Genomic DNA, 18461 nt, shown 5'->3' with positions numbered 1-18461 from the left:
ATTAAAGTTTATAGACAAATCAATCCTTATAAAATTGTCTATTTTTTAAATTTGTCTTTAAAAGATTTTAATTATTTTATCAATTAAATTAATTCTTTAAAAATTATAAATTAATTATTTTTGTTCTTCAATCACTTAATAATTTTTATTAATGATTGATAATAGAGAATATTAACTCATATCATACACATGACATCTAACATATCCAATTAGACGTTGAATATATATATTTATGAAAATTTATCAATTTAGTGTCGTTAGGTTATATTAGAACTAGGATTTATATAATTAGAAAAATTGACTAAATTGATAGATTTTTATAAATATATTTATTTAGTATCCAATAATTAGAAATACTAGGTATCGTGTATGCTGTTAGTTAACATTTTATATCATCAATCGTTGATAAAAACTATTAATTAAGTAACAAAAGAACAAAAATTGGTTAATTTATAATTTTTGAAGGACTAATTTAATTAATAATTTTTTTAAAAACAAATTTAAAAAATGATCCATTTTTAAGGATTAATGTGACCACTAACCTTTATATTAAACTTATGTATTGCAATAACTTTTATCATGAGATATTGATATTTAATAACATAAATTATTCTCTTATATAAATAAATTTTTTTTAAATGTGAGAACAAACACATTATTACAATAGGAACCTTATATATATATATATATATATATTGATAAACATTTTTAGAGTCACTACAAAATTTTTGTTGTTTTGTGACGGTTAAAAATTCTCCACAGATAAATTTGTGGGAGTTTCACAAACCTTTAAAATTGAAAGTAACATAAGTTTATTTTTAGCGATTTTGCAAAATTACCAAAATCTCATTTAGTGGCGGTTTAAAACTTTCACAAACTTAGTATTTAATTTAAAAAAAATTGCCACAAACTGAACAATACTAACTGTGTGCAGAATTAAAAAGAATCATGCCACACAATATTAGCATTATTTAAATTTAAATTGACACCAATTAAAGTATTAAAATACATAATTAGACGAAAAATAATAAATAATAAAATTAGAATTATGTTAAAGAGATACCTATTCCAAATCGTAATATATATGCAAATAAAAAATTCTCCCATCAGTTCCTTCTTTCTTTCACCTTTTTTAATATGAGGAGCAGCCTCTTCTTAGTAGCATGACCAAACTAACTAGAAATTCACAGTACATAAACAAGAAATCATACCATAAGCAATCTCCTGTATATGTTGACATACTTCCTCACCTCATCTTTCTTGGAAACAAGAAACAACTTACGAATTTTGGAGGCTCTCTTTGGATTTTCTATTCTTGGCTTTTCAATGTCTATCAAACCAGATAAATTATTATCACTTTTTTTCACAATTACCAAGTTCATAACAGAGAAGTCTTAAATACAGAAAAATTAAAACACAAAACACAAGACTTGAATGAATACTCTATATATTGTGCAGTCTATACTAATTGTCATTATAATCTTAATCTCAAAGCAAATTAAAAGAGACATATAATAGTGTAGTGTATTACCTCTATGGAGGAAGAGGCAAATGCAATCAGGGGGTCAATACTCTCTACTTCAATGAAAATTTCTGTTTGTCACAATTTTCAGTGATCTTGTAGACGTGGCCTTTGAATTTTTGTTGGTAGAACATCAATGAAGATGATTAGGACAATCTTAAAGTTCACTATAAGAAAAAAGATTTTTAGCGACAAATTTTTAGCGACAATAGTATTATTGCCATAAATTCTCTTCTCAAAACCATTTTTTAGTGGCAATTATATATTTATCATTAAAAGTATAGATTATAATGGCCATTTCAACTATTGCCATTAAAAAAAAAAAGCTAAAATTTTAAAAATATAAAAAACTAACCGTGAAACACGAAATCATCACTCTCTACGTGCCTCGCCACTCTTCCTCACACAAACTACTCTCTCAGAGCCTTATTCTGTCTGAGAAGTGATAACCACACACCAATCTTCTTCTTCTCAAACTTGCTCTCGCTCTCACATCTCCATCATTTCATTTCTTCCTCGCTCAAATCTCTTTCCAGTTATCATCTCAATCTTAATCGCGTTCTGAATCCTTTTCTTTGACAAGCTTGTGTTGATTTCGATTGAAATCTCAATCGCGCTCTAGTAATCAGGTATGAGTTCCTTAATTCTCTCTCAATTCTGATTTTTGTGCTCCCAATTTGTGTTCTATTGTATCTTTTTTTCATATCTCTTATCAATTTTTAGTTTTATCTAAGTTAACTTTTCTCCCACATTGGCTGCTATTCTTAGTTCCGATCCCTATCACATGCACTTATTGCAGGTTGAACTTGTCATTCAGTGATTTATAATAAAAATTTTGAGGATTTTTTTCGCTCAATGATTCAGCAATACGTTATCAATTTTAGATTTTGGTAATTTGATTTATTTTTTTTGCCTTTATCATTTTTGCCTTCGATTTTCTAAACTTCTTTAGACTTCATCGCAGTCGTGGAATCCACCATCAGTGTTGAGCACATCAATCTCATAAAGGCATGCCACATCTTATAATGTGCATCACTATAATAGTTTATTTCTGATGGCAAGAACATAAGATAATTGATATTTTTTGTAGTTATTAATAGTTTGGACCGTATGCTTGGAGAACATATAAGGAAGTGTATGATGAAGTTCTGCATATTGGTTTTGCTTTAGAAAAGCCTCTGATGCGAAACCTGTGAATGTTTTTAAAGATTTTCATTGTTAATTAGGAAATTATTTTATAGGTAATTATGAAAATATTTATATCAATAACCAATGTGGTATGTATATGTTGCCTAGTTGCAATAAGTATTTCTAAATGTTGTGATGTATTTCCTAAAAGTGTTGATGTACTATCTATGAATGCACGATTTGAAGAGTTAGTGGAATTTAATGATGCATGACCAATTAATAATTTGAATAGAGATTTAAAAAAATATTTTTGGTTGCAAATATTTAAAAACGGCTTGATTGGACCACTGAAAAAAAATAGAAAAGCAGCTTTTGTTGTTAGTGTGAATAAAGAAGGTGGTTCAATAAAATTTAACATAAATATGGACTATATATCATGAAATTTGCATAGACACTTTTAAAAAAGGTATTGATGAAATATATAATTCGCTAGATTAGTCAATTCCTACCATTGCTCTAGTTTTTATTCCCCCTTTGGATATGCTATATATGTGTGAAGATATGATTTCAGTATCTGGTTCTGTGTGTGGCTTTTAAATTATTTCGTTATGTAATCTGTAAAGAATATTGTTTGTTCATGATGATTATGGTTCTTGTGACTAGGTTTCTTTTGTTTTAGTTCCAGGTTTCAAGTAAAGCAAGATGTTGCGTGCTATAAGGCATAAAGTAGATACCATTTCTTACTTTTGTCTAATTCGGTGCTTGGAAGCATTTCACACATTTTTTGCTTTGCAGAGTATCTACCCTGCCTCCAGTGTATTTAGAGCTTTCTCTTCTGCAGCTAAAGAGAAAAGGTACTTTTCAAGAAAGCTTAATGCCGACAAGAACAAATAAAAAGGTACTTTTCAAGTTGCTAACAAAAAGGTACTTTTGTGTGTTATTGATAGAAAAATTAATTAATTAGGATACTTTCTAAGAGCCTATTAAGTTGGTTTGGTCCCTCATCTATATATATAGATTATTATAGAGATAGAGAGCGCTGCTGTTATACCTATTTTATTCTATTATCTAATCCAAATTCATCAGATCACAGCACTCTAATTGCAATTTGATTGCGTCAATTCATCGCATTATTGGCTCCCACCATTTCGTCCCCCTTGCTTCCTCTATTTCATTATTTAATAGGAAGCTTGCAGATTTTACATGATAAAAAGTGGATTTGCTCTTATGGTGGCCTTCCTCATAAATATTTCTGTTATTTTTGTAAGTGGTACAGTTTGCAATTCTTCAAATTTAAGTGGTTCTGGTCGCATATTTTTTGGGGACGAGAGATCATCCATCCAACAATAATCTGCTTCATTCTCGCCATTCGATGAAATATATTATGGAAATATCTATGTGCTTTAAGTCAGTTTTCAATCTTTTGCATTGAAGTACTTTAGAAAACTCCATCATTGCTAATTGTGATGAATTTGCTTGTTAGTTCAACCTATATTATTGGAGTGGAGACATGTTGTATTGGGAATTCTTGTCTCAAAATGACAAGTTTTAAAGCACATGTTGACAGTGAAACATCATTTACATTTTTTCCTGGGCATGTGTATGAATCCATAACAGAAGAGGTACTTCGATTTTTAAAATTTGATGTAGACAATTATTAGTTATTATTGTACATTTGTACTTAGTAAATCCTTCATAGCTGGCTTAATATGGTTATATTTGTGGCAGTTTGATAAAATTATAAATGCTTCAAGAGCTACCTTCAAAGATACTTCCTAAGAGTATTGTTATGCTTTTCAGGTGAATATACTCTATTTCACTTATTTGTATTTTTCTCCTCAATGTTTGGATGTCCTAAATGGATGATTTCTATAATTTCTCTTTTTTTTTCTTTTTAAAATCTTTGTTCATTCAGTTCACAAGACTTGCCAAAAATTCCCACCTTAACACTTATGTTCCAACAGAATAACAGCTTTGTGCTCTATAATCCTGTGTTTGTATTCAATGTCAATCAGGTTGGTATAGATTAAATGATTCTTTTGTGTTTTCTTGCCTTGTTATATTGGTTGTCCTCTAAATCCTGAGGAGTAATCCATTTTGTGCAGAAAACAACTGCATTTTGTTTAGCCATAGAGCTAGCTGAAGGGAATATGGGAACAATAGGATGTAAGTTTACATATTTTCTATGACAAAGTCTAATATATTATTCTTATAATATTTTAGTGTACGGATAATATTTTTATAAAATATTATTAGAAAGTCCAAATCTTGCACACTTTTTTTTTGCTGGATCTTATCTTTTCGTTTTATTTGGATATTTTCATCGGCCATTTTTTTTCTACCTCTAGAAAAACAATTATTTTAGTTTTCCTTCAAAAAATAATGTTTTATTTTGAATAGACTGGTTATTTAATTCCCAAATATACATTTATGATTTATATTAGTATAATATATAATATCACTTAATTACTCTAATATGTTCTTTTGTCTAGTTCTTAAAAGATGCATATGGTATTGTGTTAGTCTCCGAATAATGTCACATGATAAATAAACGGGTGGGCATGAAAAACAAAAATGAATGATCCAAAAGATGTCAACCTATAGTGTGTATATATATCTCAAAAATCTTTTATGGACCAAGCTAGTAGCCTAATATCATAATATCACTTGCATTTTGAAAAGACTAAATTATTAAATAAGTAGTCCATTTCTCTTTTATTCATATTTAAATTATTAACATAAAATATTATTTTCTTTGCCATTAGAAATTTGGGTGAGCCTAATATCTCCAACTACTGGCAGAGCTCCTTTGATGCTATACCTCTCTTAACTCTCTCTCCTACTTATTATTCTTCCCTTGCTTTTAGCTTCAAACAAAATATAACCCACCATTTAAATCTTGCTTCTATTGTTTATGTGTACCTATCTCATAATTGATTGATTCATACACAGTCTTTCTTTTCTTTTTGACTTTATTTATTGCAGCTTTCTCCTAAATGAACCGACCAGTTTCATTCTGACATTCAGGTCACTCCTACAAGAAACTCATTTTGAGATAGAAGAGGACATAGCAACCCTGTAAGAAGCTCATTTTGAGTTTATAGACTTGTAGTATTTTTTATTATTTAGATTTGTAATATGATTTATTACTTTTTAAAAAAAATTTGTGTATCAATATTTTGAGTTTAATAAAATATCTTATTTTATAATAATTAATTTCAGTATATTTTTATTATGCATAATAATACTAATTGTTAGCAAAAATAATTGAGATTCTAAAAAAGGTAGTTTGCTGTTTCTAAGAAAATGAGTATAATATAACTAAAAAAAAGTGAATAATATTACAATTTTAGAATTATTTTTAGTGGCTATATAAATTGCCGGTAAAATAGATTTTGGCAGCAATAGTAATGGCCGCTAAAAGTGAATAACATTACAATTTTAGAATTACTTTTGTTGGCCATATAAATTGCCAAGAAAATGGCCACTAAAAATTACATACTTTTTGAGTCCATTAAAAAATTCTTTACTGGCAAATGTTATAATTGCCGCTAAAATCTTTTAGCGACAAGACATAAGATGGTTAATGTCTAATTGCTGGCAAATCTATTAGCGGCTATTTTTATTGCCTCTAAAAACAAAATAAATGGCCGCTAAAAGTGATTTTTTTGTAGTGGTTACTTAACAAATTAAAAATTTTAACACACCTCACCCAAAGCATCACCAAGAACCTCTTGTGATCTCTTGTCCTAAAATACTCACCTATAATGCAAAGTAGAATGTCATAACTCATAATATAACAACGTGCCACAAAAACAATCCAAATGACCAAAACACAAAGTAGTAAAGAGATTACAGTTTCTGGTCATCATCAATCTTGAGCTTCCTTTGGCATCTAGTGGTGGAATTTGCAATGTTAAACTGAAAAAGCAAAATGTGTACAACAAGAAGTTTGTTTCGAATTTGGTGTACTTAAAAATGAGGTTCATATTGAATCATTATTATGTATCCAATTTTAGTTCTCTTCTAGCTTCAGAACACTTTGTTGAGGAAATATAAATTAGGTTGGGGACATGGTTTATTAATTTCATTTTCACTAGCAATTCTCACTCTAAATAAACATGTGAGATGTTCAGAGCATGTCTGATTTAGTATCTTTAGTATAACTGCATAGCTTTAATTTACATGTCCAAAGTAAGTAACATACTTATTCTTTTCTGTATGACTTTTTTCAGAGCCTTCAGCTCAATCAACCTCCTATGTGGCCTGTAAAAATGCTGCTCATAGTAAAATTTGTGTCACTTTTTGGTAGGGGGTTAGTTTAGTTTGGTTTTAGACCAAAAACCAATCAAACTGGCCTGTTCGATTCTTTCACAATATCAACCATTTGATTTGCTGTTTGTAGGACAACCAAATCGAACCGAACCGAACCAACAGCGGTATGATTCGGTCGATTTTTTATTTTTTAAAAGCTAATAGTCAGAGTTTCAATCACCATAATATGAAGATTAAAACGATCAATAAATTAAAATAACAAGAATACATCACATCCAAATTTAATATAATGTCAACTTGTCCTAATAATTAAACACAAAAATAAAGACAAATAGAAATGTCTAACAAATAACAAAAATAAACACACTTTAAAACTAAATAAAAACTGAAACAGCTACTTTAAAACTAAATAAAAATCAAAACAGCCACCATGCTTAATCTGAATCCACACCAGATTCATCAACTTCTTCGGTTGGTGCAATTTCTACAAAAACAAAACAAAGAAATCAATATAGATTATGAATTATAAACATAAACTATGAAGTGAACTTCAATTTTTTTTGCATACCTAATTCAAGTTTCTCAAACTCCTCAATAAGCTCCTCAAAATAAGTTATTATTGGAGAAGCACAAAGCCAATTTTATGTGCAAATCAATGCCTCAATTGTATTTGGAGTTAAAAAACTCCTGTAGTTGTTAAACACTCTTCCACCAGTGCTAAAAGCCGATTTTGAAGCAACAGTTGAGGCCGATATTGCTAAGACATCTCTAACTATTTGGGATAAGATATGATACTTATTGGAATTCACCTTCCACCAATTTAATATGTCAAAAGTATTTTGATCATGAGGCATCTTTAAACCATCTATCAAATACAAGTCCACCTCATTCTTGTTGATGATCTCATGAAAATACACATCAAAAAAATCACCAGCCATATTTAAGTTTCATCCTCTCAGTCATACACCCAAGTAACAGATCTCGACTACCACAAGAAGCCTTGAACACTTGCAAGATATTACAAAACTCATAAAAATTTTGAGAAAAAGTCACAAGCAAACTACCGAACACACTCATGAGATGGAAAGCATTGTTTTTTAGCCTAACGACGGCGTGAACTGGACAACGTCACGGGCTAGACGACAACGCTCTCCATCTCTCTGCTATTCCTGCAACAAAGATGACCGTTGCAGTTGCGACGACGTCCTTGAGAGCGGCGATGGACAACTTACGACTGGAGGACGGCGGCATGACACTCTCTGAGTTGTGGGCTTGTGACTACATGGAAGCTGAAAGGGAGTTAGAGTTAGAGATTTGGAGATTTTGTTACTAGGTTAAAAGGTAAAAGGGTAAAAAGAAGCATTACTGAACCACTTCTTCGGTTCAGTTCGGTTTTGCCAAGTCAACCGAAAACCGAACTGAATCTATCGGTTTAATTCAAAAAAACAAAAAAAACAATTTTTTTTTAGTTTTTCATTCGGTTCTTGTAAATTTTGGTTCGATTTTGCGGTAAATTTTGGTCTGATTCAGCAACTTACACCCCTAATTCTTGGAATCATCCTTCATCTACAATCATTTGAACCAAGCTACAATAAGATACATAATTAAATAATTTATCAAAAGCCTAGAAACCAACGAAGAAATCAGACTATAATTTTGAGCTAATTGAATGTTTAAGAAATTAGATTCTAAACTTTATAGTAAACACGAAAAAAAACAAAGAAACATGAGTAGTGATAGAAAATTAGGAATTTAAAAATCCTAAATTGAGAGAAAATGTGAAAATATGTAAAAAGACTTAATGTGACACTGATGGATAGACTTGGCCATGCCGGACTTGAAGACGAGAATATGGAGGCAGCGCTTGAGGAAGTTCTCGATGGTGAGAGAGAGGATGTAATCGAGCTTATTCTGCGTCTTGTCGAGGAGGTCGTAATGGAACATCCTTAGAGGCTTGGCGTTGCTACCAGATATGGAGAGGCGATGAACTGCGGTGGCGAGAGCAACAATGATGGCGAGGCGAGCTCTCTTTTCTCTATGAATCTTTCTGTTTCTCTCTTCTCTCAGATCTCCTCAGCCAACAACACTGAGTCCACGCCCAAAACGTGCTTCGAGTGCTTCACATCCATTGGAGCAAAAGCAGAACAAGCGGCAAAACTTGTCGGGGAAGACGATGCAACAGTGACACTACACGGATTTGACGCACCATAGTGAGAGGGGGTTGGCGTTGCGCTTCAGAGCTCCGGCGCGGTGGGACGTTGATGTAGGCCCAGATGCGGGTGAGTCGGTGGTGGTGGAAGGAGTTGGAGATGCTGCATCACAGTGTTTCTCCTTTATTGGTATCGAAAAATTTTGATTAGGGTTTTGGAGTTCATTATTCTTATTGTTTTGGTGTGCTCATTTTGTTTGGATGTAAGTTTCAATCATACGTAAATAGCGAGAGTTTATCGATAATTATAGAAGGGAGTTTAATAAATTGCCATAAACAAATTATTTTATGAAAGTTTTTAAGTCCACAAATAAATAAATATCTTGTAGTGAGCATAATTAAAAATACATATTTTAAGAATAATTTGAATTATTTATTTTATTTTCAAATATTTAAAATTAAGTAAAAAATAATTATAGCCATAAATATTCTTTAAAGTACATATTAAATATATTTTTTAAACAAGAAAATTAAAATTGACTCTTATTCTACAGCCAATTTAAATACCACCCGAATACATTGTCACTTTGTGAAAATGTGCATTTTAATAAATGCATACACATATTTGAATAATTAAAAAAGAAAAGTATTTATCTCCTAATTATTTACAGAAATAATTTTGAGAAAATAAAAATCAATTTAAATCAGTCTAAAAATATTTTATTTTATATTCATTACTTATTTTTAAAATAAATATATAATATTAAATATAATAACTATATAATTTTAAATTTTATATGTATAAAATTATAAATATTAAATTAAATAAAATAATTTTAGATTATATCACAAAAGATTAAATAGCAAGATAACTAATGATAGATTATTCTCAATTGCTACTTTTCCGTTATGTGAAATTAGTCCGTTACAAACTAAAACTAATTGTCACCATAGGATGAGTTTTCCACTCGTGCAAAACACACCTTAGGGCGACAGTAAAGGAAAATGGATAGTTTTATTTAGTTAGAAGCAGTTAGGTTAATTATTCTAGATAAGGAAAGGTTGTTATGATAGTTCAAGAAGTCAGGATACATTCTTATTGGGTTGACTAGTTCAATGGATAAGTAGCTTGACTATCCTTCTAGCTAGTATATTCATGTATCAATCACCTTCTATGAAAGCTAACCATGCGTTTAGTTTATGTTTTTATTTTTTATTTTTATTTTTAATATTTTTTTATTTTTAGAATTGTATAAAGAAAAAAAAAGATAAAATATATTTTTTGTTTTTAATATTTAGGATTTTTTTTAAAAAATAATCCTAACATTTAATTTTATTCAATTTTATTTCTAACGTTTTCAATTGATTCAGTTTAGTTTTTAATATTTTTGATTTATTTTAAAATTATCCCTAAATGTTTTTAATTTTGTCGTTAATATTTTAGATGAAATTAATATTTAGGGATAATTTTAATGTAAATTGAGAATGTTAAAGACAAAATTAAATACAATTAAATATTTAAAATATTTTTAAAAAAATTACAAATATTAAGAATAAAAAATATATTTTTTACCCAAAAAAAACAAGAGGCGAAAAAAGTTATTGTTTTAGTTGTTTTCTTTTTTTCTTTACAAAATCTAAAAAAACAAAAAAATTTTAAAAATAAAAACAGAAAATAAAAATACAAACTAAATACACTCTAAGTTTTAATTCTTCATTCATATACAATTTCTACAATACCTATTTTCTCTTCTCTGCTTTCACATGACCATTATTTACTTGCTGCTCAAGCTACTATCCTTTCAGTAAGACATATTAAAGACACTAGTCTAGCTTGCTTTCCAAATAATAATAATAATAATAATAATAATAATAATGGTTAAGTACTTTTTTCCTGAGATTTAGAATCAAAATTAAAATTGTATTCGACTTTTTTTTATTAAAATCGTCCTTAATATTCAAAAACATTTTAAAATCATCATTTTCACTCTAAAAAGATAAATTTATCCTTGTAAAAAATAAATTAAAAAATAAAAAAATTAGACCCCATCCCACCACCATCATCAGTTTCACCATGTTGTAAGTAAATTAGTCCACTATCATTTTCTTTCACCCCCTCTTCATCTCTATTCCTTCGTCGTCATCATCATCTATCACCATTCAACTTCACCAGTGAACCTCTGAACCTCACCCACCCACCACCACATGCACCCAATCGTCCACACCTCTACCGTCATCCCACTATCCCTCTCTTACCACCAGATGCAACCCACATGCTCTTTTTCATAATCCATCAACACTATCAATAGCAATAATAGAAGAAAAGACATAAAGAAAAACAATAATAATTAACTTATTCAACAACAATTTTTTTGATACAACACCAACGACTTTAACAAGCTCAACTAAAACCATTTCTGGTTTCCCAATCCTGACAATGAGATCTGACCCATGTTCTTGAAGATTCTTCTTGAGATTCGAAACCGATTGGATCAAGAAATTGGCACGAAAAAGATCGGTCTTGTCGAACCTTGAAAATAATTTGCCGTAATTCGAAGGGTCGAAGCACTAAACAGCTAAGATTAAGAGTGATTCGTTGTGTGCGGTGTTTAGGGTTTCATTGTTGTCCCCACGTAGGTCGTTACGGGACCACATGATGGCGGCGCGACGGAGTGTGGCAGCACCTAAAGGGTCAAAAGGGCGGTGGGGGAGAAAAGAAAAAGGGGATTGGAGTGGATTGTGGGAGATTGTTAACTTGAACGAAAGTTTGTTGTTAATGGAGTTTGAGGAAAGAGAAAGTGGGGTTAGTGTAGAGAGAGAAAGGTAGGTGAAGGAAGAAGGTTGGGTTGGGACTTTGAGCGTATTGGGTTATTAAGGAGAGAACAAAGTTTGGATCTTCGATTGGAAGAAGAAATGGGTTGGGAGGATGATGGACAGAGAGAGAGGGATAATGAAGCCACTGCAAATGGTGGAGATTAATTTTTTATTTTATAATTTATTTTTTATAAGAAAAAATTTGTCTTTTTAGAGTGAAAATGATGATTTTAAAGTGATTTTGAACGTTGAGGATGATTTTAATAAGAAAAAAAGGAGACGATTTTGATTTTGACTCTAAATCTTAGGGACGAAAAAATACTTAATCCTAATAATAATTAATAACAATTGAGATAGTCTAAGAAATTGGAAGCATGAGAGTGTTCTCATGCATTGATGCAGAAAGTAGAATTGGAGAAGGAGAAGAAGACTTGAGACACAGAAGTGGAAGTGGAAGTGAAAGTGTGAAACTGAAAACTAATACATTGCAACTGTAACAACTGTATTAAATAATAGAGTAATATACAATAGAGACTAACTAATTCACATATATTCATTCACAGCCCCCCTCAAACTTAGTAGTGGGTTGAAGAATCACACTCTAAGTTTGTCTCGAAATTTGTAAAATTGAGATGATGAGAGGGGTTTGGTGAAAATATTTCCAATATGATCTATAGAGGGTATATGGAGGACATAGAGTTATTTTTGATTCACCATCTCTCTTAGACAGTGAAGGTCAATTTTCATGTATTTGCACCTAGTATGAAGGACCGGGTTAGCTGCTAATGTGCAAGCACTTTGATTATCACAGTAAATAGTAAGTGCTATTGATTGTGGAATCCGAAGCTCCTTTAGAAGATACTGTATTGACACTAGTTCTAACTGAGATGCTGTCATGCTCTTATACTCTGCCTCAGTGCTACTGCGACTAACTTTGGCTTGCTTATTGCTCTTTCATGATACCAAATTGCTTCCTAAGTATACACAATAGCTAGTAATCGATTTCCTGTTCTCCAAATTCCCTGCCTAGTCTATGTCTGCGAATGCAAGTAGTCTCAAGTCAGCACATTTTTTTAAATTTTAATGCCTGCTGATACTGTACCTGCAATAAATCTGAGGATGCGTTTGATAGTTTTTCGATGCTTAATTATTGGAGAGTGCATGTATTGAGAGACCTTGTTCACAGAGAAAGCAAGATCTGGTCTTGAAATAGTCTTGAAAATGCGCAGCACCATTTGATGTAAACTTCAAGGCTGAGGCCATAGGAGTAGGCATTGAATTTGTAGTGTCCATTTTGGCCTTTTGTAACAAATCTCGAGCATACTTTTGTTGAGAAACTAGAATGGATACATCTATTAAATAGGAGAATTCTAACCCAAGAAAATAACTGAATTTTCCAAGATCTTTAAGTGAAAAGATTTTATTGAGATTAGAGATAAGTTTGTCTATTTCACCAGTGTCACTTCCAGTGACAACAATGTCATTTACATAGGCTAAGAAAAAGGTAGTAGATATATTAGTGTGTTTAACAAACAATGAAATATCACTTTTGATTCTAATGAAACCAAACTGTAATAATATAGCAGTCAATGTATTGAACCAAACTCTTGGAACTTACTTCAATCCATAGATTGCTTTGTTCAACTTATAAACCTGTGATGCATTCCCAAATTGGTAACCTACTAGTGGAGACATGTATAACTCTTCTTCAAGAATACCATTCAAAAAGGCATTATCAAAATCAAATTGCCTTAGTGTCCATCCACGTGATAGAGCTATAGTAATTACAATTCTTACAGTAGTAGGTCTCATAACTGGACTGTATATTTGGTTGTAATCTATGCCTTCAATCTACAAAATATCCTTTGCAACTAACCTGACTTTGTACCTGATGATGTTGCCTAATGGATCTCTTTTATAGCAAATACCCATTTAGAATCAATAACAGTTTTATGCTTTGGTGGTTCAACTAAATCCCAGGTGTTACATCTTACTAAAGCCTGGATTTTAGCATTCATTGCATTTTTTCAATGTAAACACTGAAGAGATTGTTTAACATTCTTTGGGGTATTGTTAATCAAATCATAAGGTTCAACTGAAGTTATAGCTAATACTTGAGGTCTATTGTTTCTGGTTTTTTATTTTGTGAGCATATTGTGAGTATTAGAAGATGTAATAAACTAGTTTTTGTATCATTTTCAAAAGGTAGACAGATTTCAAGGCCTGAAGCTGGGATGGAAGAATTCTGATTGAGGCTAGTATTAGAAGAGGTATGCTCAGTAATTTGAGTGTCAGGGCAAGTAGTCGATGAAGAAGAATTTGAGATATCTAGAAGAGGTAGAGTTTGGGGAGGGTTAGAAGGTTTGGGTGAAGTGTTGAATGTAAAAGCTGACAGATCTTTAACTGTATCATGGTTCACTACTAAATTTTTATTGTGAAATAGAGAATTGTAAGGAAATTCAGTTTCATCAAATATCATATATCTTGAATAGTAAATTTTTCCATCTTTAGTCATGCACTTATAACTCCTGTAGTTACTATCATAGCCAAGAAATAAGCATTTTTCTGATTTGAAAGCAAACTTTACTTGGTTAAAAGATTTTAAATAAGGAAAGCAAGCACATCCAAATATTTTAAAATTTTTATAATCTGGTAATTTTTCAAATAAAGTTTCAAAAGGTGATTTATTTTCTAATGCAGAATTTGGTAATCTATTAATAATATATACTGCTAATAGAAAGGCGTCTTTTCAAAATAATATTGGTAATACAACAGTAGCCAAAAGTGACAATTCTACTTCAGTTATATACCTATGTCTTCTCTCTATAGTACCTTGTTGTTAATGTGTGTATGGGCATGCAATTCTATACATAATACCATGTTCAGTTAAAAATTGAGTGAAGGAGTGTGATATAGATTTCATACCTCTATCAATTTTCAAAGCCTTAATTTTCAATCCTGTTTGAGTTTTCATAAACACTTTATAACTTTTCAATGCTTGTAGTGACTGAGATTTATAAGTGAGTAAAAAAATAGTTATGTATTTCACTATTTTGTATGAGCATCCACAAATGAGATGTAGTATCTATATCTATTTCTAGACATTATAGAGGCGGACTCCCAAATATCAACAAAAACAAGGTCTAATGGTACTGTATAGACAGATTCAGATTTTATAAAAGGCAACTGATGTATTCTTTTATAGCACAATATTCACATATTTGAATAAAATTAGAATCAAATTGAGCAGGAACTCCACATATTTTCAAGAGAGAAAGTACAATTTTTATTGAACTGTGACCTAAGCGTTTATGCCAAAGGTCAAGGGTTAAATTAGTCTTCTTGACAACATCTTCTTCATATTGTTGTGGAATCTTGTTTTGGTACAAGTAATTTTCAAGACTTACACTTTGAATTGTAAGCAAAGCTTGGTATCTCTATGTATTATAATTGTTGTGATCTAACTTCTCAGAAATTGGGGAGATCAATCTCTTGGTTGAAGATTCTGATAGAGTAATTGACATTATGGAACGCCAAATTGAAAAAATCAAGTAAGGGAGAAAACAAAATTGGGGCAAAAATTGAGACAAAAAAAATTGGTACAAAAATGGAAATGAATCAGAATTTAAAGAGAAGCAGGATCTCAGACTTTGGATACCATAATAGCAATTGAGATAGGATAAGGAATTGAAAGCATGAGAGTGTTCTCATGCATTGACGCAGAAAGTAGAATTGGAGAAGGAGAAAGAGAAGGAGAAGGAGACTTGAGACACGGAAGTGAAAGTGGAAATGAAAATGTGAAATTGAAAACTAATACATTGCAATTGTAACTAGGGACGGATCCAAGCACCACAATGAGGGGGCACTTGCCCCCATGGTGTTTTTAATTTTTGTTTTAAAAATATAGTTATATATAATATATTTTCATATTAAATTTTAAATGACTCCACTACAAATAAAATAAATTTAATTAGCTAGAGTTTCAAATTTATTTTTTTATTTTTTTATCATTTTGACTATTATTTAACCTAATTAAATTTAATTATTGTACTGTTACTCCTTTATTCTCTTCAACCCTCTTCTTATTTTTATATTTTTAACCTTCTTTTTTTATTCTTTATCTAGTGGTCATATTCTCTTCATCAAAAAATAAATTTTAAATTCTCCAATTTTTTTATATAGCTCTACATGACTCTATGTATCTTTCAGTTTCATTATTTTTTTTATATTAATAATTACAATTTTTAATTCAAACAATTATAGTTTAAGTATTAATTTAATATTTTATTTTTTTCGTGACTTTATATATTTTATTTTATTCTTGATTTATTCATTTTTATTACTTATTTTTTATCTTTTGTTTTATTATATTTACCTATGTTTCATATGAAATTTTAAAATGAACCGATTAATTTACTAATTTAGAATATATTTTTTATTTTTAAAAATAATAATAAAAAATATTTTAATTACAATATATAATTAAAGAGATACATAAAATCTTTTATCTAACATTATATCAAAATTAAATTAAAAATATATAACAAATTTAATTATTTTAAAAAGAAATAAAAAATTATAAATTATGTTTCTATTATTTTATATAAACATACTTTTCATATAAAGATTTAATTTTTCTAGTATTTATATATAATTCTAATTCCAAATTATAAATACTATTGAATCATTAAGCGCTAATATACCAGTTAATTCAGTCTTTTATTATTAAATGTGTATAAAAAAATTAGTTAAGATAATAAGTTATCTATAGTTTAATTAAAATATTTTAATTTTAAGTTTTAGAAAGAAAAAAATATTTTTTATAAATTATATATAATGAATAATATTTTAAGAATAAAAGTGTTCACTAACTCTTTTTAATTTTTATATCTCCATATAATTAATAATATTTAGTAAAACTTATTTAATATATATATTTTTACCTCCACTCCTAAAATTTTCTGGATCCGTCACTGATTGTAACTACTGTATTAAATAATAAAGTAATACAATATATATAGTGGGGTGATGCTATGTAACCAAAAAATAATTACAATATATAAATATCACATAAAAATTCTCATTCTCTTAATAACCAAGTGACATACATTTCCTTATCATTTATCCTATTTATCACTCACTATTTTGTTGTATGTTTAGAGTCATTAATGTTCTTTCCAAAATCAATTTTAGTTTCTCCCAAATCAAATTCCTAACATCTCTCAATCACATTAATATCCATTAAAAATTAAATTAAAAATTTTTAACAACTTCTACTATACAACTTATATTTTATATATAGACTATTAAAAAATAAAACATAAAATATAAACAAAAATTAAAAAATAAATTTTTAAAAATAATTATTAACTCGTCATATTAAAATCAATAAATAAGCATACATATGAATATTAAATAAAAATATTAAAATAATTAAAATCATGACCTATTAATGCACATATGAGATAATTTAAAAAATATAATAAGACATATAGTTTAAAATTTGATAATATTAATAATAAAAATTTATTAATTATAGACATCATATAGGTATGAAATTATGAATATTATGAGTAGAAATTATGGATGTTATTAACATGAAATAATGGATGTTATGTGTATGAATCTATGGATGTTATGAGTAAATTTATCAATTGAATAAATTAATTTAAGAATTTGATATTTTTTTTAAATTCAATTATGATAAAATTTAAAAACATCTGTGTTAATTTTATAGTTACTTATGCAATAACTAGAAAATGATATGTGTATGGATGTAATATCTAATAAACATAAATTTAATTTATAGATGTTAGTTGTATATAATTATGGATATTATGTATATAAACGTATGAATGTTATGTGTATGAACTTAGTTAGTACAATCTAATTATAAATACACATAAAAGCACAAAAAAATTAAAACAATTTTTATCATACCTCATCAAAGCTAGGGTAGTTTTTCATATTCTCGAAAATTGACTGACCGGCAATAACCTCATCGCGTGAGTTCATCTGTTGTTCAAATTCTTTAACACTTTCTACCGTAGGTACCGTATTAAGGTTGAATTCAAATGCCATATTATTTGTAATGATAAAGATGATTTCTTATAAAACTTCTTGACCTATTCTAATTGTGCTTGCAATGGTATTAGAGTTGTGATTTTTGAATGAAAATAATTGAATTAACAGAAACAAAATTATATTAGAGAGTAACAGATTTTGTATCTCTCCATTGAATGATGATTAATGACTTAACAAAAATAGAAAATTAATTACAATAAAAAACGATAATGATAATAATAATAAAATAAAAAAGCATATATGATAATCAATTACAATTATTGAATTTATGTGATATTATCGTATTTTTATTAGGCGAAAAAATAAACCAAAAATCAATTACAATAATAAATCATAACCGTTATTAATTATTATTATTAATCTTTATATGAACATATTAGAGGAACTATATATGCTATTACGTGTGTCTTAGCATAATTAATGTCATATAATCATTTTTATTTTATTCTTAAATATAAAAATCAAATTATAAAAGAGAATATTAAGTAT

At 29.1% G+C, this 18461-nt stretch overlaps 1 protein-coding gene and 2 pseudogenes across 7 annotated transcripts; 1 reads left to right on the top strand and 2 right to left on the bottom strand.

Moving 5' to 3' along the window:
* Nucleotides 1-1205: 1205 nt before the first annotated feature.
* Nucleotides 1206-7863, bottom strand: LOC112803768 (small ribosomal subunit protein eS6-like; annotated as a pseudogene).
* Nucleotides 1824-5859, top strand: LOC112801981 (aspartic proteinase-like protein 1). 7 transcript variants are annotated; one of them, XM_072237461.1, is made up of 7 exons: nt 1840-2151; nt 3446-3548; nt 4134-4272; nt 4379-4450; nt 4566-4665; nt 4756-4816; nt 5636-5859. In XM_072237461.1, exons 4-7 carry the CDS (start codon nt 4395-4397, stop codon nt 5644-5646), a joined length of 228 nt encoding a protein of 75 aa, XP_072093562.1. In that variant the 5' UTR covers nt 1840-2151; nt 3446-3548; nt 4134-4272; nt 4379-4394; the 3' UTR covers nt 5647-5859. The 7 variants fall into 7 exon arrangements, with proteins under 7 accessions (XP_072093565.1, XP_072093564.1, XP_072093563.1 ...); XM_072237460.1 differs by having other exon boundaries at nt 3336-3548; XM_072237459.1 differs by having other exon boundaries at nt 2487-3548.
* A 3494-nt stretch (nt 7864-11357) lies between the features above and the next one.
* LOC112803767 (blue-light photoreceptor PHR2-like) lies at nt 11358-13123 on the bottom strand (annotated as a pseudogene).
* Nucleotides 13124-18461: the final 5338 nt, after the last annotated feature.

Source organism: Arachis hypogaea, chromosome 5, assembly GCF_003086295.3.
Source record: "Arachis hypogaea cultivar Tifrunner chromosome 5, arahy.Tifrunner.gnm2.J5K5, whole genome shotgun sequence".
Taxonomy (NCBI): domain Eukaryota; kingdom Viridiplantae; phylum Streptophyta; class Magnoliopsida; order Fabales; family Fabaceae; genus Arachis; species Arachis hypogaea.
This window is presented reverse-complemented; position numbering and strand designations above follow the sequence as displayed.

Bases quoted from the DNA above. Each gene is read 5' to 3' on its own strand.
- LOC112801981 (XM_072237464.1), top strand. From the start codon at position 4,395: ATGCTTCAAGAGCTACCTTCAAAGATACTTCCTAAGAGTATTGTTATG. The intron at 4,451-4,565 runs GTGAATATACTC...TTGTTCATTCAG, and splicing joins AGTATTGTTATGCTTTTCAG to TTCACAAGACTTGCCAAAAA. The intron at 4,666-4,755 runs GTTGGTATAGAT...CATTTTGTGCAG, and splicing joins TTGTATTCAATGTCAATCAG to AAAACAACTGCATTTTGTTT.